General features: G+C 47.4%; 1 protein-coding gene across 2 annotated transcripts in view; it reads left to right on the top strand.

Moving 5' to 3' along the window:
• The window catches only part of KPNA7 (karyopherin subunit alpha 7), a 102,811-nt gene that overhangs the window by 59,780 nt on the left and 20,095 nt on the right, over positions 1-22,936 (top strand). The window contains exons 1-2 of one of the 2 annotated variants that reach the window (XM_058710807.1): positions 19,166-19,253; positions 19,950-20,078. In XM_058710807.1, coding sequence (XP_058566790.1) covers positions 19,188-19,253; positions 19,950-20,078 — 195 coding nt within the window. In that variant the 5' untranslated portion in view covers positions 19,166-19,187. Of the gene's footprint in view, positions 1-19,165; positions 19,254-19,949; positions 20,079-22,936 lie in introns of those variants that run through there. The other variant, XM_058710806.1, reaches the window with a different exon arrangement.

Genomic DNA, 22,936 nt, shown 5'->3' with positions numbered 1-22,936 from the left:
CATCATGTTTTCAAAATTCACCCTCCTTGTTGCACACATCAGTACTTGACTCCTTTCTGTGGCCGAACAGTATTCCACTGTATGCATCTGCCATACATTATGCATTCACCCATTGGTGGACATTTGGGTTGTTCTCACCTTTTGGCTATTGTGAATTGTGCTGCTATGAACATAGTTACATTTATTTGTCTGAGTGCCTGCTTTCGGTTTTTTAAAAATATATCTATCTGGGAGGGGCACCTGGGTGACGCAGTCGGTTAAGCGTCCGACTTCAGCCAGGTCACGATCTCGCGGTCCGTGAGTTCGAGCCCCGCGTCAGGCTCTGGGCTGATGGCTCGGAGCCTGGAGCCTGTTTCCGATTCTGTGTCTCCCTCTCTCTCTGCCCCTCCCCCGTTCATGCTCTGTCTCTCTCTGTCCCAAAAATAAAAAAAAAAAAAAAAAAAAAAAAAAAAATCTATCTGGGAGCCACTTGGGTGGCTCAGTAGGTTAAGCGTCTGACTCTTGATTTCGGCGCAGGTGGTGATCTCGCAGTTCATGAGATTGAGCCCCTTTTCAGACTCTACGCTGAGTGCAGACAGAGCCTGGTTGGGATTCTCTCCCCCTCTCTCTGCCCTTTCCTCTCCCTCCCTCCCTCTCTCTCTCTCAGAAATAAACTAATTAAAAAAATTAAATACATATTTACCTAGGAATAGAGTTGCTGGGTTGTTTGGTAATTCTGTGTTCAGTTTTTTGAGGAACCACCTGTTTCCACAGTGACTGAATCATTACCTTCTCTGTATCCTCACCAACACTTGTTATTTTCCTTTTTTGTTGTTGTTGTTTGTTTGTTTTGTTTTGTTTTTAATTATGGTCATCCTAGTGGGTGTGAAGTGGTATCTCACTGTGGTTTTTATCTATATTTCCCTAATGACCAATGATGTTGAGCATCTTTTCATGTGCTTTTTGGTCATTTGCATATCTTCAGAAAAATGTCTATTCAAGTCATTTGCCCATTTTTAATTGGGTTATTTGTCTTATCTGTTGTTGAGTCATAAGAGGTCTTTATATATTTTTAGATACTAGATCTTTATCAAATATATGATTTGCAAATATTTTCTCCCATTCTATAGGCTTGATCAATGTCTTGACAATGCCCTTTGATGTACAAAAGTTAATTTTAACAAAGTCCAATTTATCTATTTTTTTTCTTTTGTTGAGTGTGCTTCTGGCCTCATATTTAAGAAGCTACTGCCAAATTCAAGGTTATGAAGATTTGCCCCTATGTTTTCTTCTAAGAGTTGTATGGTTTTAGATTTTATATTTAGGTTGTAGATGCCTTAATTCACTCTTAAAGGAAAAAGGAACCTACTTGAGCACAGAACTGATTTCCTTTTTTGTTTCTCTGGGTTTGGGCCTGTGAAGAAGCTATGTTACTGTGGTAATCAAAGAACTTTTTTTTTCAATGTTTTTAATGTTTATTTATTTTTGAGAGAGAGAATGGGGGGGAGGGGCAGAGAGAGAGGGAGACACAGAATTGGAAGTGGGCTCGAGGCTCTGAGCTGCCAGCACAGAGCCCGACGTGGGGCCTGAACCCACGAACTGTGAGATCATGACCTGAGCTGAAGTAGGACACCCAAATGACTGAGCCACCCAAGTGCCCCAGTAATCAAATAACTTTTAATTTAGTACATTTTAACATTTTGCAGACACTTCCCTTTTATCAGCTGATTCCTGTGGTGTTGTTATTGTGTTCTGAAAACTAGAATCCATCAATGAAGAATTGTATTAATAAGCAATTATGACATGGAAACTTTATTAGCACCTGGTCTGCCTGAATACTTGACACCCTTCTCCCATGCTGGGCCTCAGTTACCCCAAAGGTAAAATAAGAGTTTGGCTGAGACACCTCCAAGCATGGCTGTTATTGATGTTGCTGAGGTGCCATTCCAACCAAATTTTGATCACCTGACAGAGTTGTTTTCAATTTCTTTAGAACTTTGTTGTTTAAGTTTATTTATTTGAAGAGACAGAGACAGTGCAAGTGGGGGAGGGGCAGAGAGAGGAGAGAGAGAGAGAGAGAGAGAGAGAGAGAATGAATCCCAAGCAGGCTCTGCACTGGCTGGAACCCACGAAGCTGTGGGATCATGACCTGAGCCGACACCAAGAGTCTGACGCTCAACTGACTAAGCTACCCAGGTGCCCAGTGGCAGAACTTTGAATTGGCAGATCTTTGTACAGAAGTCTGGTTTGTCAACATATGTAAGTGGACCATCTTTGGGTGGAGCAAGGGAGGAGGCCTCCCCACGTCCCACCCTCCCCCGGGGCCTTTGAAGATAGTTATCCAGGAGAGGCTGTGAGGGGCTGGTAGCGGGGGGCTGGTGGCAGGGAGCCGGGGCCTGGAGTGCATCCTTGGAATACCCCAACCAAAGCAGGGATGTTTCCAGCTTATTCCTACAGTCTCTTACTGTTCAGTCCAGGCCCCAGCAGGGGAGAGCACACTGCACACTCAGCCTGGGGTTTAATAGAGAGACTACTGGCTAAGGTGGGCCAGGGTTAAGGGGAACGGACAGTGGGTAGAGAGACATCGAGAAAGCCACCACCCCCCAGATATGGTTGTGGGAAAAGTGAGGTCCTCAGAGGCCCGGCTACTGCTCAACCAGACCCACCCAACCAGAAGCCAGAGAGCAGGGACTTGGGGAGGCAGCTGGGGGAGGTCAGCCTCCTGCAACATGAGGCAAGGTGGCAAACGGATCTGGAGCAACCATAGGGTATCTAGCACCTGCCCCTTGGTCTCTCATGGTTTGAGCTTCTCACTGGGGACTTTTTTAGTGGTCAGTGTTCCAGAAAGTTCCATTTCAGTAAGAGTGCTTGGTTGGGGGAGGGCCCCCGAAGCAACTGTCAGGTGACTAGTACCTCCCAAGAGTAGGTGGGGACACGCGATGCTCTCTGCTTTTAGAAATACAGTAAGAATAGCACTGGACTTGGAATTATCTGGCTCATAAAGATATATGGGGGAAGTTTGGTTATGCCTTTCTATAGAAAGCAAGCTGACTTAGATCCCCTAGGGGAAAAAATTTCCCTGGAGTCATGGGTTGTTATCGATTCAATTAAGACAAAGGGCTCCTGTGTCCATTAGCTCATTTGGATCTTTCCAAAGACCTGGGCAGGTGGGTGGGGCAGATGAGTAAGGTCCTGCTTTTAAGCAGATGAAAAAGACAGAGGCTCAGAGAGGTGAGGCAATTTGCCCAAAGACACACAGTGAGTCAGCGTCTGAGACACGGCTTTATTTTTCTTTCTAGCACTTATCACTCTCAAGAGGGCATTTTGGATCCATTAGATGATTTCTGGGCTCTTTCCCTCATAGAATGTAAGTGTGGTGAGGGCAGAGACTTGGCCTGGAAGGCAGTAGAGTATGCTGGTCAAAAACAGGACTCTAAAACCAGATTTTCTGAGAGTGCCCCTTACTAGCTCTGTGACCTCTCCAAGCCTCCATTTTCTTGTCTGTAAAATGGGGATGGTAGTGGCAATTACTAAAGAGGTTTGTTCTAAGAATTAAGTGAGTTCATAGATGTACACTACCTGGCATCTATGAGATGATCGATAAATATTTGTTGTATGAATGAAAGCTGGAACCATATGGTGGGAACAATGACTCGAAGCACAATACCGTGTTCGGGTGGCAGTTGAGATAGGAATTATTCTTGGCATCTACATCCAGAAACCCTTGGACTTAGACACACAAAGAGCTGGGCCCTGCCCCCAAAGGGCTGGCTTAGGAAATAGGGCCGTTGGCCCTTATGCGTCAACCTCTCCCCCGCCTTCCTTCCTTCTGCCAGTTCTGTGAGCTCTGGGCTAAGTTCTTTGCTCTACCCTAGCAATGATAGACAATTAGTTAGATACTTTCTCTGCCTTCGAGGGCTTTGCACTGTTGCCCCTTGGCCTCTGGTGCGAAAACACGGTACTAAGTGCTATAATGGGGGACGGACTGGGGAGGGCAGAGGAGATACGGCAGATAAAGGTGGAAGAATGGCACCTGATCAATCCTGTGCCCACTGTTCCTTCTGCCTGAGGACCCCCAACCTCAGTGCCCTACGAGGCCTCCCCCCTGCTGCCCCCAGTGCCAGGACCAGGACCCAGAAACTCAGGTGCAACCGAGTTCTCAGTCAAGGTATGTTGAAGAAAATCAGACCCTTGTCCAGATCCAGGACCAGGAAGTCAAAGCTACAGATTTCCTCCCGTGTGTGCCAGGCCCTGGGATGGGAACCAACTGCTCCTGGAACAGGTCCCCTTTCTATGAAGCAAAGAGCCAGCTGTGGAAGGTCCACATGGTAGGTGTTCCAGCCTAAGAGAGGCTGTGCTATTGGACATTCAACAGTCACTTGCTCCATATGTTCCTAGGCACCCAGAGGGGAAGGCCCTGTTCTAAGTCCTACTTAGGCTTACAAGGTCAGCCTGTCTATCCATGAAGGTGGGGGGTATGTGGGTCTGGCGTGGTTTTCTCTCCCTGCTTGAAATGAAAAGTGTGACCTTATCCAATCAGATACTAAGTGCTTGCTTCTAGAACATTCTTAGATCGCAGAAAACTCCCAAGTGGAAAGAGTTCCATGGCTTTGAGTCTCAGTTCTGTCCTTGGGCAGGTCACTTAAGCTCCATGAGCCATTATTTTTTCCACTATGAAATGGGAATAATAATAATAATAATAATGACTATTAATCTCACAGAATTGATGAAATGATCAAGTGGGATTATGGACTTGAAAATGCTTTCTTAAACTTTTAACTAATCATCACCAATGAATGGTGTTGAGCATATTTTCTTTCTCTCTCTTTTTTTTTAATGTTTATTTTTGAGAGAGAGAATGTAGAGAGGGGCAGAGAGAGAGAGAGAGAGAGAGAGAGAGGGAGACAGAAAACCCAAAGCAGGCTTTGCACTGACAGCAGAGACCCCGATGTGGGGCTCAAACTCACAAATGGTAAGATCATGATCTGAGCTGAAGTTAGTCACTTAACCGACTGAGCCACCTAGGTGCCCCTGATGTTGAACATATTTTCACATGCTTATTTCCTACCCACGTATCTTCTTTGGTGAGGTATCCATTCAGATCTTTTGCCCATGTTTTGTTTGTTTGTTTTATATTGAATTTTAAGAATTCTTGGGGCGCCTGGGTGGCGCAGTCGGTTAAGCGTCGGACTTCAGCCAGGTCACGATCTCGCGGTCCGTGAGTTCGAGCCCCGCGTCAGGCTCTGGGCTGATGGCTCGGAGCCTGGAGCCTGTGTCCGATTCTGTGTCTCCCTCTCTCTCTGCCCCTGCCCCGTTCATGCTTTGTCTCTCTCTGTCCCAAAAATAAATAAAAAACGTTGAAAAAAAAATTAAAAAAAAAAAAAAAGAATTCTTTATATATTGGGGTGCCTGGATGGCTTAGTTGAGCGTCCGACTTCGGCTCAGGTCATGATCTCATGGTTCATGGGTTCGAGCCCCGCATCAGGCTCTGTGCTGACAGCTCAGAGCCTGGAGCCTGCTTCAGATTCTGTGTCTCCCTTTCTCTTTGCCCCTCCCCTGCTGGTGCTCTGTCTGTCTGTCTGTCTGTCTCTCTCTCAAATAAATAAACATTAAAAAAAGAAGAATTCTTTATATATTCTAGATACAAAAGCATTGTTGGATATGTGTTCTGTAAATATTTTCTCTTAGCCTCTGGCTTGTCTTGAAAATGCTTTCAAGTGGGAATACACTACCTACCTATTAAGGGTCTCCCCAAATGACACAGGATGGAGACGCCAAGAGATTCTACTTCTATCTAATTCTGCTTATCTCCTGTGATGCTTCCATGGAGGATGTTGGGCTCCTCTGAGCAAGGTCAAGGGTTGGAGCCGTGAGTTCTGATAGCCTGGTTTGGGGCTGGAGTTGGGAGGAGACGGAACGGAATTGGAATATATTTATAATGCCTCCGTGTTCCTCAGCCTGCTTCTGCAGGTATCTGCAGGGTTTGTGTCCTTAGCAGCCTGATCCCTGCCCCCTAGGGGCGCATCTCATTGCCATCTCTCAGTTCCAGTCCACATTCCACACAGTTTGAGTGTGTGGTTATTGTTAGGCTGATGGGGCTGGACCCACAGCCCTAGAGTAATTCAGGCTCTGGAACCCTCTGATCTGGAAAAGCCACTGATACAGGCCTGAGGCTTCTGGCATTTACCTCCAGCCTCAGACCCAGAGCTGCCTCTCCTCAGGCACCGCCCAGGCCCAGGCTCCCGCCTCAGCCCTCTTTAGAAGCTCAAGGGTCATCCTTCCTTCTTCCCTCCCTTCTCCCTTCCTCCTTTCCTCCTTTCCTCCTCTCCCTCCCCCCTTCCTCAGGCAGCTCTGAGCTGGCTTTCCACAAAACGTTGGAAACAACTTAAATGTCCATCCATAGGGGATTAGTTAATAAAGTGAAAACAAGTAATAATATAAATTATGTACATGTAAGCAAAGTTAAATTAAGGTACAATGAATGTTCTTTTTTTAAGTAGGCTCCATGACCGGCATGGAGTCCAACATGGGGCTTGAACTCACAACCCTGAGATCAAGACCTGAGCTGAGATCCAGAGTACGACACTTAACCAACTGAGCCACCCAGGCGCCCTTACAATAAATATTTTTTAAACTGACAATGTAAATTCATATTCACCGGCATTCAATAAAGCCCACTGCATACTGTTGGGTTTGTTGTTGTTTTTTTTAAAGAAAGATTATAGAATAGCTTGAAGCCATTTTTGCAAAATGGCACGTGTGTGAACAGATGCGCCAAGAGTTTATTTGAAAGGATGTTCAGCCAGATGATCATGCCGGTTAGCCCTGGGAGGCAGAATTTCAGGTGACTTTTTGGTTAAACTTTCTTTAAACGTATCAGTGTTGCCTGGAGTTTTTTCAATGAGGACTATTTTTAGGATCTCGAATTATTTTTTAGAGGGGAAAAAAAAAGAAACAAATGTCAGTCGATGAGTCTCAAGAGGCTCCCTTCGGTTTTCTGCCCCAGGGCAGTGGTTGGAGGGTCCTTCCTGGTAAGGGCCAGAAGCTGCATTCTCAGCTGTTGTTTGCCGCCTTGGAGGAAAGGGGCCCAGTGTCCTCCCAGGAGGGCTGCAGGGAGAAGTCTTGGCAGGTGGAGGAAAGTTCACAGTGTGCTTCTTGAAGACCAAACATGGACACAGAGCCTGGGCCCAGAAATAGCCCCTCGCCCCAGAGACCCTTGGAATCCTGCAGGGTCATGTCAGGGAAGGGTGAGCCCCAGCAGGCCACTGCTGGAATCTTCCTTGCAGGCTCTGAAACAAAAGGGAGGGCCTAAGACAGGCTTTTCTGAACACAACGCTTTGCAGTTGGGACAGAGACAAGCTGGAACCTGGACAAAAAGTTCTCCAAAGTCAGTCCAGCCTAAAAAGTCTCTGATTCCAAGCCAACTGGAGATTTGCTAATTAATGGTGAATTTTATGGTATCCCAGAAATATGATGGTCAAGGCTGCTGAAGATCAATTTCTCCCACTGCACACTTTTTTTTTTCTCATACCACACTGAGACTTATATCTCAATTTGATTTTTTTTGGCACCAAAGTGCCATTTTCATATCATTATTTAAAAAATATCCATGGGGCGCCTGGGTGGCGCAGTCGGTTAAGCGGCCGACTTCAGCCAGGTCACGATCTCGCGGTCTGTGAGTTCGAGCCCCGCGTCAGGCTCTGGGCTGATGGCTCGGAGCCTGGAGCCTGTTTCCGATTCTGTCTCCCTCTCTCTCTGCCCCTCCCCCGTTCATGCTCTGTCTCTGTCTGTCCCAAAAATAAATAAAAAACATTAAAAAAAAAAAAATTAAAAAAAAAATAAATAAAAAATATCCCAAAATCTTTCCAACTTTTCATCCTCCAGGGAATCATTCCTCTTTGTCAGGAAGTATTTATTCTTATTTTTCCATAGGAGTCTCTCTACTTTCTATAAATCTCCCAAGGTTGAATAAAATCCAGTGTCTGGAAAGCCCAGGGGAACTCCAACCCCAACTCAGCTGGGTAATCTCTCATCCATTCTTCTCTCATCCATCACCCATTCATTCATCCATTCATCCATCATCTATCCATCCATCCATCATTCCTCCATCATCCATTCCTCCATCATCCATCCATCATCCATCATCCACTCATCCATTAGCCATTCATCCATCTATCATCAATCATCTGTCCACTCATCATCCATTCACCCATCATCCATCCATCCATCCATCCATCCATCCATCCATTATCCATTCATGCATCATCCACCCATCCATCCACCCATCCACCCATCATCTATTCATTTATCACTCATCTGTCATCCATCATCCACTCATCCATCCATCCATCCATCAGCTACTCATCCATCATGCATCACCCTTCCATCCAGCATTCCTCCATCATCCGTTCATCCATCTATTCATCCATTATTTACCCATCATTCTTCCATAATCCATCATCCATTAATCCATCATCTTTTCATCTATCATCCATCATCCATTCATCCATCACTCATTCATCCATCAACCATCCCTCCATCATCCATCCATCCATCCATCCATCATCCATCATCCTTGCATCCATCTATCCATTCAATCACCCATCTGTCCATTCAGCGGGCACCCTCTCTGGAGCCAGGGACTGGGTTGGAGTGAACTTTGGCCTTATTTTCCTGCACTCTGTGAAGACAGCATATCCTCCACAGAGCCATCACAGGGAGTGGGAGCATTATGCTGGACATACAGTGCTGTCATTGAATACCTACCCCACTTAGTTATCTGGGATACATACAGTGCTGTCATTGAATACCTACCCCACTTAGTTATCTGGGATACATACAGTGCTGTCATTGAATACCTACCCCACTTAGTTATCTGGGATGATAATAATATCTATCTTACCAAGTTGTAAGGTGAGGTGCTAGGTGAGGTGCATAGGTGAGGTGCTAATGACAGAGGGAAAGGTCTTGTGTGATTATTAGAGTCCAGGTGCTCAACTGATGGCAGGTGAGTTCTAAGTTCCTTGGCAGCAGGGACTCTGATTCACTCCTGCACCTTGCAGAGCCAGCATAGGGTGGGTGTCCAGTAGCTGGTCTCTGTGGAGCCTTGTCCACAGCTCAGCTCCTGGGTCACATGGTGTCTGATGAAAGCCACACATGACCCTGGACTCTGGGCATGATCTGTGCCTCTGCTAATCAGAGGTCCCAGAGAGAATAAACTTCTTTTTTTTTTTCAATGTGTATTTATTTATTTTTTGAGGGAGAGCAAGAGCAAGCCAGGGAGGGGCAGCGAGAAAGGGAGTGAAAAATCCCAAGCAGACTCCATGTTGTCAGTGCAGAGCCCAGCTCGGGGCCCAAACTCACGAACCGTGAGATCATGACCTGAGCTGAAACCAAGAGTCAGACGCTTAACCGACTGAGCCACCCCGGTGCCCTGAAAGAAGAAACTTGGGTAGACTGCCCCCACGTTCCCAGAAAAGAAAATGCTTAGGGTAATCGGGTGGATGAGGAAACTTGGAAGCAGTGATGCTGGACCAGGCCGTTAAACAGAACACACTCTTAGGAAATAACTACTGTATTGAGGAATTCAGGTTCCAATTTTACCAGAGAGCCTGCAGACCTGATGAAGAATCAGCCTTTGGTTTCCTTTTCCGGTATCCCACCCTGCCTGCCTTGTTCTTTCCTTAAGATCCCCTTTTCCCTTATCTCCTGCTCCTAGGCCAAATAGCACCTACAAGGAATCTAAACTTAGCTCCTAAGGGTCATCACCCTGGAGGGTTAAATTTCCCTAGACCCTGGGGGATTTTCTGACACGTGTGTGTGGACGCACATGCATACACACACACACTCACACATGCAGAGGCCAAGGACGTTGACAGCTGCGTTTGTCAGGAGCAGCAGATTCCCAAAGACTGACTTCCATCACAGAACTTTTCCTAAATCCCCTGAGGAATTGTTACATCAACTCCCCAATTCCGGAGTTCTTTTTCTGAAACTCCTTTTATATTATAATATGATGACTAGAAATTTATAAATAACCAGTGAATGACCACGCCGGGAGGGTGGGGGGAGCAGTTGGCCAGGAACACGGGCAACAAGGCGATGCATTGACCGTAGAGGATTGGAGACAATGATGAGCAGTAACTAGAAATCAGTCTGCTTTTATTACCCCCCTGCATTGGCCATTATAAGAGATGTGACATCAGTGATAAATACTCCTTCCTGTCTGGGAGGATGTCTGCCCCACACCGCCCGCCCTTGGGATGCCAGTGTAGTGGCATTAACGATACTACACTAACAAAGTATGTTCCTAAAGACAAAAAACAAAACCCCCCAAAAACGTGTTCCTGTTTCAAAGAAAGAAGTCAGAAGGAAATTCTGCCACATGCTAAAACATGGATGGACCTTGAGGACGTTATGCTAAGTGTAACTAAGCCAGTAACAAAAAGACAAATATTGTGCGATTCCACTTACACGAGGTCCCTGGAGGAGTCGAACTCTTAGAGACGGGAAGTAGAAGGTCAGGTGTCCAGCGCTGGGGGAGGGGGCTGTGGAATTAGGGTTTGATGGGGACACACTTTCAGTTTGGGAAGATGAAAAGGTTCTGGGGATGGAGGGCAGTGATGGTTGCACAGCAGTGTGAGTGTACTTCATACACGAACTGTATACTCAAAAGTGGTTAAAATGGTCGATTTTTTTTTTCAAGAAATTAGGAAACATATGCCAGGTATTTCTTTTTTTTTTAAACGTTTATTTATTGATTTCTGAGAGAGAAAAAGAGAGAGAGAGAGGCAGAGAGGGAGGGAGAGAGAATCCCAAGCAGGCTCCATGCTTAGCACAGAGCCTGATATGGGGCTCAATCCTGCGAACTGTGAGATCATGACAAGCTGAAATCAAGAGCCAGACACTCAACCAACTGAGCTACCCAAGAGCCCCAAAACGGTGGATTTTTTAAAAAAGAAATTTTAATGTTTTAAATTTATTTTTCAGAGAGAGAGAGAGAGAGAGAGAGAGAGAGAGAGAGAGAGATGCGGAGAGCAAGCGGGGGAGGGGCAGAGAAAGAGGGAGACACAGAATCCAAAGCAGGCTTCGGGCTCTGAACTGTCAGCAGAGCCCAACACGGGGCTTGAACTCACAAACTGCGAGTTCAGGTGACTGAGCCACCCAGGCGCCCCCAAAATGGTCAATTCTATGTTATGTGTGTCTTACCACCATAAAAGACAGAAGGAAGAAAGGGACAGAGGAAGGAAGGAAGGAAGGAAGGAGGGAGGGACGAAGAAAGTCAGGCACCATCCCAACACAAGTCAGAGCCCTGAGGCAAACATGGGGCCACACAGACCTGGCCTTCCCCCATCATGTAACCTCAGGCAAGTCAAGTCAATGTCAGCAGCCTCAGTTTCCTGCTCTGTGAAACCAAATTGGTAATCCCTACTACATCAGAGGAGTCAAGGCAGGTTAAACAAACCAGGTAGTGGTGCCTGGGTGGCTCAGTCCGTTAAGCATCTGACTTTGACTCAGGTTGTGATCTCATGGTTTGTGAGTTCGATCCCCACGTCAGGCTCTGTGCTGACAGCTCAGAGCCTAGAGCCTGCTTTGGATTCTGTGTCTTCCTCTCCCTGCTCTTCTGCAACTTGAACTGTCTCTTTCTCTCAGAAATAAATAAATATTAAAAAATAATTTTTAAAAAACCACGTAAATAAATACATCTGGGTAATTCACTCTTGAAAACTTAATGTGAGAGTTTGTTGGACAGGTGTTATAGGAAAGTGTCACCAGACCAGTGGGCAAGTGGCCCTTGATGGCCAGCAGAGCAGAGGTCGGGAGGGCCAAGGAGCGGGGCTCTGTGGAGGGCGGGGCTGATGGAGGAAGGAGACGGGGAGTGGGGGGCTGATGTCAGGCTCCCAGTCTGGTGGATGATGTGGCTGTTACTCATGACTGGGGCTTAGGCGTAGGGGAGGATGAAGTGACTTCCATTTGAGGACTCGGGGTCCATCCAAACTGCTTTTCCTCCTGCTTCTCTGAGTCCTTCACATAGCAACTGTGGGCACCAGTGTGCACGCTGATTCGATTTATTCAAAGGACACCGGCTCGATGCCTGGCTTGGGAAGGTTACTGAGCATGCCCACTGTACATCCTGGGTACATTCTGAGTGATGGAGGAGGGACACCTGTAACACAGTGGGGGCAGGGGGAGAGCCTGGCTCTGGGACCCATATGCCCATGCATGCATTCCACAAATATAATGAGCAGTGACTCTTCCTGGCAGTGGGGATAAAGCAGCGAGTAAAACAGACAACACCCCCACCCTCATAGAGATTGCACCACCGGGCTCTGGGGGCTGGTGGCAGAGCAGGAGGTAGAAAATAAACAAGTAAATGTTCTGCATTTAAATGTTAACAAGTGCTGCTAGGGAGTCTGATGGGAATGCAGTGTTGAGGTGAAGTTTGATTTTAGACAGGGTGACCAGGAATGGTCTCTAAAAACTAAGACCTGAGGGAAGTGAGGGAGGCACAGGGAGTAGCAGGTGCAAAGGTCCTGAGGCCAGCACTGGCCAGATGCATTTGACTGGCAGTGAGGAAGCCGTGGTGGCTGAAGAGGGACAATAGTGGGAGTGAGGCCAGGAGGAGTGGAACGGGGCGGGGTGGGGGGGGGGGGAGGCAAGGCAGCACATGAAGGGCCTCATAGGCGATCTGTAGGTATGTTGGGGAGCACTGGTATAACCTGAGCTAAATGTTGCAGGGATCCCTCCAGCTGTGTCTGTGGAAAAGCCCAAAGGGGAAGGGGCACGGGCCAAAGCAGGGATGAGGATGTGAGGGGGATTCTGGAGCAGGGAGAGTGGTGGGTTATCTCAAATGCCTTGGGCAGAGCAAGGGGGCCTGGGACCGTCCCTCTGATAGCCTTGGATCCCACAAGTTCAGGCCTCCTGTAAATCATCCCGAATGCCCACTACTCACCAGCCACCTCGGTTTGAAACTACATCAACTTATGTGTCTCTGTCATTGTCACCCACCACGACATCCAGTGGGTCACCAAGTCCCGCTCCAGCCCTGAATCGACTGGCTGCATCCGCACTTTGATGGCCTCCAGGCACCTGGGTGTGAGGGTCCAACCCTGAAGCTCCACGCTTCACTCACTCAGAACCTGGCTTCTCCCCATACTTCCCCCTCCAGGAACCAGGAGGTCTTGGAGTCAGACCCTCCCACCTCCACCCCCACCAGCCACGCCCCCATATGTCCCTCCTCCCTCTAGCCCCGCCCCCAGAAAGAGTCCTCGTCAGCTCTCCGAGGCTAGCTGAATATTCTAAAATGACACACTAAAGGGGCGCCTGGGTGGCTCAGTCGCTTACGCGTCCAACTCTTGATTTCAGCTCAGGTCGTGATCTCACGGTTTGTGGGTTCGAGCCCCATGTTGGGCTCTGTGCTGACAGCACGGAGCCTGCTTGGGATATTCTCTCTCTCTCTCTCTCTCTCTCTCTCTCTGCCCCTCCCCTGCTTGTGCTCTCTCACTTTCTCTCAAAAATAAATAAACTAAATTAAACTAAACTAAACTAAAAATAAAGTCCCCTTCAGACAGCACAGCCTTCACTGCCTGGACCAGAGCGGACAACCCCCACGGAGCCCTCCCCTGTACACCAGGTCACCTTTGCCCTGGCACCTGACCCTGTCACCCCTCTGGCAATCCTGAATGGCCTCTGTTTCCAGGGGAACCATAGCCATTTTTCTTGCCTCAGTGCCTTTTCCTATGCTGTTTCCTCTGCCTGGAGCCTTTTTCTCCCAGTGTTTTACCTGCTAACTCCTGCTTCTTCTGAGGATTTGGTTCTGGTATCACCTCCTCCAGGAAACCCTCCCTGATCTTCCTTGCCTTATGTTCCCAATTGTGGTCCTGCTCCCACTCTGCTGGGAAGGGCCCATGTCTACTTCTGATGGGAGTGTGGGGACCAGGTCATCTTGTTCACCATTGCACGTCAGGGTCTGCCACACAGTGAGGACTCAATAAATATTTGTTGAATCAACATGTGAAACTTTGTTCCCATTTCCATTTTGATGCGAAAGCCAACCCCATTCTCACCAGCACCCAATCTCCCAGTCTGATTTGGGAATAAACACTTGGTAACTGTTCCACAGCAGTGTTAAGCCTAATACTCCCATTTTAGGAGGAGGCCAATCTAGCCAGATCCCAGATACCTAAACACCCAGAATGCAAACCCCTTCCTGGAGGGAGATATCCCCACCCCACCCTGTCCCTTTTCTGTGGATACTTCATAAGGGTCTCAAAAGGCCACAGCTGCAGAGGCTGAAAGTCCATGGTGCCTCCAAGGCTCCCGTCTGTGCCTCATCCAGACATGAGAAGCAGCTGGAGTCCGGGGCCTCCTCCTAGACCAACTCCATCCGCCTCAGGGCTGGGGCCCAGGCAGCAGGCTGCTCAGAGCTCCCCATGTGGTTCCAATGCACATCCAAAGACCAGATCCATTGACCTGAGTCAGAAACCAACCCTGTGGGGAAGGGCCAAACGCCCCGAAACACCTGCTGATTGCTGAGGGCATTTAAGGCCCACGGGGGGCTGGAGGCTGTGCTTCCTTTCTAGGTGAGTAACGACTGGGTGGGCGCTGGGGGTTCCGGGTGTGGCCGTGTCCTCCTGGAATCCTCTGTCTGGGCATCGATGGGACACCTTGCTCCTGTTTGGGGATTGGGCGAGGCTGCTGCAGCCTTGTCCCCTCTGCAAAAGCCTGCGGCCTGCGTAGAGGGACGGCTCCCAGGGAGGCTAGGCCAGGTCTCTTCCTGTTGAACTCAGCCTTGGTTTACAGAAACTGTGCTAAGTGGTGCTCGGCTTGCTCTCTGGGTGGGTGAGGAGGATGTGACCATTGTTGGGTGTCTGTTTACTCCCCAGAGCCCATGTTGGGGCTGATGGTGCGTGGGACCTGACCACACGGCAGCCTATAGATCTGTGTGCCTGTGTAACCTCTCCCTGAAATGCCCACCAAGACATGTTCACCTGTAGGAATCACTCCCAGGGTGGTTCTGCCCCCTCCCAGAGCCTTCCCAAGCCTCACAGTAGGACCACCGGGAAGAGGACCTGGTCTCCTGCCTCCTTTCTTGCTGGGCCCTCTGCTTCCCAGCCTTGGAGGCACACCTGACTGTGTGTTTCCCTGCACCAAACTTAGTGTCTGGACACGTTTTGCCTATGTTGGTAAGCCCCTGTGAGTGTCAAGTTGGGGTCCCTGTGTCCGTGGCACCCCACCCCTAGCCCTGCATGCCCCCATGGTTGCTTCTTCACCCCTGTACTCCGGCCCTGCTGTGCGAGCTTTCGGACCCATGCACACTCAGTGACCCCAGCCCTTCCCGGGGAATGACCCTTGATCCAACCCCATGTGTAGTTTTAGCTTAAAACAAATCCCACTGTTCAAAGAAGTGGCTGTTAGTGATGCAGTTCTGAATATACGTCAATAGATGCCCCCAGTTGGGGTGTCTGGCTGGCTCAGTCAGTAGAGCATGTGACTCTTGATCTTGGGGTCGTGAGTTCGAACCCCATGTTGGACGTAGAGATTACTTAAAAAAAAAAAGTCCACAGTACAGGCAAGTGGAGAAACATGCGGCCACACTGTCTATCAAACCCCCCTTCTATAATTAGCCCCTTGGTACGCTTGTGAATTTTTAAAGGTTAACTTGGAGGAGGGGTAGGTTATGGAAGTTAATGTTCAATCCATTTCTGAGGTATGGAATTTTCTATACCATGAATGTGTGTAAAAATCTGAAAAATACTTTCTAGAAGCTGACTCTTGGATGATCTAGATCTTAATTGAAAACCGTTCTCAATTCCTGAAAGATGGTAACAGTCAGAGCTCAGCTGGATCTAGAAAAGTATTTAAAAATTGGCCTGTAATGCCCCAACCAGAGAAAGTGACTCCGTGCCATCAACAAGACTTAGAAGTCCCCTAGTCTCCCTTTCCACCAAAAGGAACAAAAAGTCAAGAGCAGCTTGGGAGCCTGGGAGACCATGAGGTTGGTCAGGGTCCCTTGCCACCTGCCCCTCAGGGTAGGAGTCTCCTGGTGTGTGGGGAGCAGCAGAGGTGGCCAGAGGTTGGGTCAGTAAAGCCTCTACATTGGTGATGTTTGCCTAAATAGCTAATCTGGCTTTCTTCGGATCTCAAACTCTGAGAACTGACGAAGACAGGTTCTGACTTTGATCTTGTGCCTACCTCCGAGCCTGGGCTCTTTCCTGCGACTGGTAAAGGGTGGCAGGGTCATGGCTCTCTGGACGCTACAAATAGGAACGTGAGGGGAAGAGAGCACACTTGGAGCTGAGGCCAGAGAAACTTGCGAAAGCCAGAAGAATTTGCTTTGCTTTGCAGACTATCCCCAAATGAGTGGTTTGGCTAAATCCGTGACTTTCAAACTGCTCCTTCGAGATGCCCCCCGGGGTGGGGGAGGGGAAAGGACCCTGTTCCATCTGAAGTAGAACTTTTTCTGCTTGGGCATCTCCTACCGGCCTTCTGCTTGATATTTGATTTGGAAGGAAGGTGGCGATCACCTGAACCCCTGGATCTACTTCTAAGCTCCCTTGTGGCCACACGTTCCGGGCTGTGGCAGAAGGATGTGTGGTTCCCGTGGCAATAGTCCTGGAGCAGGCACTGCCTTGGGTCTCTCCCGAAACAAAAGCATTTCATCCCCTTGTACCAAACTGGCCTCATGCACATTCAGAGGGTCTCTTGGACTGAGCTGGTCGGCCACAAACATTGGATGAGATGGCAATGAAGTGGCCTCCCTCGCTGAAACCTACGCTTTGCTATTTTCCAGCGTCTCCCCCGTGCGTTGAGCGCCACCCGTGGTAGTGACTTGTCTTCCTCCTCAGACCTCGTTACAGAGCTTAGTGATCCGAAGCACAGACGTGGGAGTCAGATGGAGGCTGAAGTCCTGGCTCTGATGTTTCACAGCTGTGGGCACTCTGGGCTTCTGTGGGAAGTGACCTCTGACACCGTTTCCCCACCTGTAAAATGGGGCTCTCTCCACCTTCCTGTTAATGTTGCTTCATTTAATCCCGAGTGTCCGACATTCCTGGCATGCAATAAATGTTTTGGCCGTTGCTCCCTGAACTGAGCCCTTAATACGACTCTACTCCAGACTGATAAAATGCCACGTGCCTTATCTCTTGGAGATGTAAAGCTCCTTGCTCTGACACAAATCTGTTTCCAGCTGATAACTGTCTTGACCCTGGTTATTCTAGCCGACTAGCAAAACTCTTTGGAGATGGTGTTTTAAAGGGTGTCCCAGGGGTGGCTGGCTGGCTGGCTTAGTAGAGCATGTGACTCTTGATCTCAGGGTGGTAAGTTCAAGCCCTATGTTCGGTGTAGAGCCTACTTTTAAAAAAAAGGATGTTCTGTTCTTTTGGTCCTTAAAAGCAACTCTTCTTTCTTATGGAGCAGAATTTGAGATTATTTAAAAGTAGATGAAAGTCTAGAACATGATTACTCTCTGGCTTGAGGCCTAGCTCGCTTGCTCTTTCAAGCTATGGCTGGCTGGTGGCACTGTGTTTAGGGAATCGTCCTCGGTGGCCTGGTAGCTGCTGTTACAGCTTGTGCCTCAGACACTATCATTCTTTTGTTCTGACTCAAACTCTTTTTACCTGGTCCCTTGCTGGTTCTTTCTTTTAGGCCCTACCAGGAATGTCATCGAGACTCTGTTCTCGTTCTGTTCTCAAACGGAGTTCATCTCTCTTCTTAAGACCTCAGTCTTGGCTCTCTACTTCTGGAATTCTACTTGCCTACACGGTCCCATCCAAACTGATGTGTCTGAATTAGTCTTTCCTGGCCAAATTATTCCCAGCTGTTGTATGCTCAAGAATAGAGGCAATAGACTCTGGTCTTCTTTTTTTTTTTTTTTTAACAACTTAAAAAATTATTCTTGAGAGAGAGAGAGTGGGGAAGGGACAGAGAAAGGGAAAGAGAGAGAGAATCCCAAGCAGGCTCCCCACTGTCAGCACGGAGGGCCAACTCATGAACTGTGAGATCATGACCTGAGCCAAAATCAAGAGTCTGACGCTTAACAGACTGAACCACCCAGGCACCCCAACTCTGGTCTTCTTTATCCAGTTTTCTCTCCAGTGTTGTCTGGCTCATCCCGGATTCTTGGGAACAGATGGACGTTCATTGCACACTTGTAAGAAATGTCATTCCCAGCTGCCTTGTAGAAAGTTAAAATGTGGCCTGATTTGAATAACCTCCTCTAACTGGGGACCAGCTCTCTTTGTGACCTACCACCCACCACCCTCAAAGATTTGAGTACCTACTCACTATATGTCATGCATCGTGAAAGGGCTGAGGAATCGTAGCTAGGACACATGTGACCCCATCATGATTGGGAATAGGGAAAGGAAGATAAACAAGAAAATATTGGGTGGGTGGTAAAATCTGTGGAAATTATAGAACAGACTGAGAAGATCCTTAGATGCTTACATAGGAATTCAAAGTGTTGCTGCAGGTAAAGTGAGCTGGGGCCAGATCACGCAGGATGGGTATCACAGGAACTGAGTTTTCTTCTAAACTCAGCAAGCAGCCAGTAGAGGGTTTTAAATCAGGGAGAATTAAATGATCAGATGCTCATCTTTAGGAGATCACATGGCTTCTGTGTATTGAACAGATTGGAATAGAGCAATTGTAGAAGCAGGGAGAACCATTGGGAGGCAGTTGCTCTAGTGTGGCTGAAAGGTGATGGTGGCCTGGTCCGGGTGGAGGCAATCTACCAGAGTTAGAACGAGAGGGTCATGCTGGAGACCATCCTGACCCAAGGGCTGGTGGATTGGGTGTGGGAGAAGAGGGCCATCCTCTTCCTGTCCTAGCCTGGTTTGGGCACCACCGGCCTGCACGTATGCTCTGTGCAGAACTCCTTGGACACAGCCACGTGAGATGGCTCTGTGCTTGCCTTATAGCTTACCCCAGCCACCACAGGCCAGGTTCAAGTCAAAATGCATCTAAAAGGCATCCCTTACTCCTGCAGCCCAGGGCTGGTCTCCTTTGTGCTTGCATGGTGCTTATTACTTGTTGAGCTGGTATGGTGATGCCCATGCAAGCTGGCCTCCCAAGTCTGCTCTCCGATCCACCGGGGGCCCCTTAAGGGCTTAGAGCAAGGATGGCCGTCACATAGGAGCCCACACACTGGGCACTGAAAATCTCCTGGTAACTGCCCTACCTACAGGTGGTTGACTGTTCGAGTCAATATGCCGACTTTGGATGCTCCAGAAGAGAGGCTGAGAAAATTTAAGTACCGAGGCAAAGACGCATCTGTGAGTACCAAGCAACTGCTTCGCCCTATGAAGCAGTAGTGCAGTAAAAATCTCACGGCTGGAATGTATCAGAAATGGAGGGGAAGATGATGTGGGGAACCCAGGTTAGATCATTTCCCCCAGGATTCTCAATAGAGTCGAGGAGTTTCTTCTGAACCAAGATAAAAGGGTCTATTTTGTTTTGTTTTTAATTTTAATCTCCCTCAGTCTGGCATCCAGGGCTGGATCAAGGCTCCAATGACCTGTAGACTGATCCCTAATGGTGGAAATGGTCAGGGACATGTGGGTCATTTCTTCAGAGGCCATAGTCCCCAGCCTTGCCTGGATCTCCAGTTGGGAGGCCCAGGCCTGCCCTTCTGGGACCAATCAGTACTGATGGAGATGTGCTCAGACTCCGGACAATGGTACACTTTGCTTGGATGGTTCTACAGCTGAGAGTCCTGGCCTGCCGAGAATGTAGACAGGCTTCCTTCACTTTGGGAAGAAAGTTAACTACTTTTCTGGATGTGGTGTTAGGAGAAAGCAGAGGAGGTAAACCGTGCTGACTATTTACTGTGTAATGTTAACTCTTCTGGACTGTTTACTGTTGTCACTGTAAAAGTGAAATCAGACGCTTTGAGGCATGTTTTAGATAAATGGGGTGACAGCCTGACTCCCCTGCTCTAAGGGCTCTGGTTCTTTCTTTTTTCTCATTAGATGAGGCGGCAACAGCGGATGGCAGTCAGCCTGGAGCTCCGGAAGGCCAAGAAAGATGAGCAGGCCTTAAAGAGGAGAAATATCACCAATGTCTCCTCTGACCCAGCTTCTGAACAACTAACCAAAGGAGTACGTACATTGGGAATATGGCATTCAGGACGGTGGTGTGGGAGATCCATCCTCAGCAGGTTTCTCTGGCTTGAAAATGTTTAATACATTCGGAACTTGCAAACTCTAATCCAGGGTCTTTAAGGAGGGGGGTAGAGGTAAGCTGGTGGTGTTGGAAAGCGAAGGGCCATTACCTTTGTGGCTGTAAGTCTGGGATCTATGTTCTGAGCGAGATGGGGTAGATGAAGTGCAGCTTCTAATGGAAATGAACTTACCATCCCTCGGCCAGAAATAAGAAATGAGGGGTTACATCTAGTCACTCAACATATAAAGTCTTGCCTGGGACCCGAGTGCTGTCCTTCATCATCAGTTCCCCATCCACCCCAACCTCACTTAGTGCAAATTCTGTGTTGATGTGCAGCCTAAGGCTGTCTTTCGTGGGTCCTTTCTGGAATACCTTGACTGGGGAGTTTCTCTTCTTAGACTCTGATAGTCGTGGCTCTACATCCTTTTATGATCTGCCACTGTCTGTGTCCCATCTTAACCATCCATATGCATTATTGCACCCTGCTATGATTAGGAGTCTTACAGGGCAGAGCTAAATTCAATCTGGGGAAGTAGATCTGATGACACATTAGCAGCCATTAAACGGAATGGCTGTTAGCATTCTCTGACTTTCTGTACATGGCTTCTTTCAGCATAATGTTTTCAAGGCTTGTCTGTGTTGTAACATATGTCAATACTTGATTCCTTTTTTTTTTCAAGTTTATTTATTTTGAGAGAGCATGTGCATGTACACATGTGAGTAGGGGAGGGGGAGGGAGGGAGAAAGAGAGAATATGAATGAATGAATCAATCAATCAATCAATCAATCGATCGATCACAAGCAGGTTCCACACTGTCAGTGCAGAACCCAATTTGGCGCTCAAACTTACAAACTGTGAGATCATGACCTGAGCTGAAATCAAGTATCAGTTGTTCAACTGACTGAGCCACCCAGGCGCCCCAGGACTTCATGGCTTTTATGGCTGAATAATATTTCATTGTATGGACATGCCAAGTTTTGTTTATCCATTTGTTAGTCGGTGGACATTTGCGTTTCCACTTTTTGGCTATAATGAATAATGGTGCTTTGTGCACAAATGTTTGTGTGGATGTGTTTTCACATCCTAGAGCATGCCTAGGAGGAGAATTGCGGGGTCATATTGTCATCCTGTTTAACTCTTTGAGGCTGGAGGTAAAGTGAACAGTGGCTCCCCCTCCAAATACCTCCATCTCCTAATCCCCAGGACCTATAAATGTCGCCTTGTATGGCAAACGGGACTTTGTAGATGTGATTAAGTTAAGGGTCTTGAGATGGGGAGATTATCCAGGATTATCTGGATGGACCCAGTGTAATCACGTCAGCCCTTACAGTAAGGATGAAGGACAAGTCAGAGCAGGTGATAGGACCACAGAAGGGGAGATTAGCGTATTGTGCTTTGAAGATGGAGGGAGGGAGTCACAAGCCAAGGAATGCAAATGGCCCCTCTAGAAGCTGAACAAGGCAAGGAAGCAGATTCTTTCCTCAGAGCCTCCAGGAGAAGCCAGCCCTGCCTTTAGTCCAGTGAAGCTGATTGTGAACTTCTGATGTCCAGAACTAGAAGATGATGTGGTGTTTTAAGCCACTAAATTTGTGGTAATTTTTACAGAAACGATAGGAAACAAATATGTTGCCAAACTGTTTTCCTAAGTAGCTGTATCATTGTACATGCTTGCTCTCTTACCAACACTTGTCCATTCTGGGATTGTAGCCATCTAGTGAGTACAAAGGGCTATATTGTTGGAATTTTGGTATGTTTTCCTAACGACTAATGATCATTTTTTGATGTGCTTATTGGCTATTTGTGTATCTTTTGGAGAAATGTGTATTCAAACCCTTTGCTCAATTTTAAGATTGAGTAATTTGTCTTTCTCTTGTGGAGTTGTAAGAGTTCTTTACACTGTCTATTCTGGATACTAGACCCTTACCAGATACATGATGTGCAAATATTTCCTCTTAATCTGTAGATTGTCATTTTTACTTTTTTAGTAGAATCCTTGAACAAAAGTCTTAAATTTTGAAAGTGTTCAATTTATCTACTTTTTTGTTTGGTTGCTTGTGCTTTAGGTATCATATTTAAGAATCCATTGCCTTGGGTGCCTGGGTGGCTCAGTTGGTTAAACAACTTCAGCTCAGGTCATGATCTCACGGTTCATGAGTTCAAGCCCTGCATTAGGCTCTCTGTTGTCAGCACAGAGCCTGCTTCGGATCCTCTGTCTCCCTCTCTCTTTCTCTGCCCTTCCTTCACTCATGTTCTCTGTCTAAAATAATAAACATGAAAAAAAAATCCATTGCCTGATCCAAGGTCACAGAGATTTATGTCCAAGTTTCCTTCTAAGAGTTTTATAGTTTTAGCTGTTACATTTAGACCTTTGATCCATTTTGAATAAACTTTTGTAAATGGTGTGAGTTAGGGGTCCAATTTCATCATCCCATGTGTGGATATCTTATTGTCCCAGTATCAAAAAGACCATCCTGTCCCCGTTGAATGGTCTTAAATCCCTTGTCTAACATCAGCTGACCATACACATGAGAGTTTATTTGTAGACTTCGGATTCTCTTCCATTGATCAACATGTTTACCCTATGTCCGTGTAGCACAGACTTGATTACTGTAGCTTTGTGGTGGCTTTGATATAGGGAAGTGTCTTCCAACTTAGTTCTTCTTTTTCAAGATATTTTAGCTATTTGGAATCCCCTGCATTTCCACATGAATTTTTGAATCAACTCGCCAATTTCTTCTAGCAAGACAGCTAGGATTTAGGCAAAGCATAGGAGACTCTTAAATACAGAGAACA

This window comes from Neofelis nebulosa, chromosome 18 (genome assembly GCF_028018385.1).
Source record: "Neofelis nebulosa isolate mNeoNeb1 chromosome 18, mNeoNeb1.pri, whole genome shotgun sequence".
NCBI classification, from domain to species: Eukaryota; Metazoa; Chordata; class Mammalia; order Carnivora; family Felidae; genus Neofelis; species Neofelis nebulosa.
Note: the sequence above shows the minus strand (reverse complement) of the source record. Positions and strands in the feature narration are given on the sequence as shown.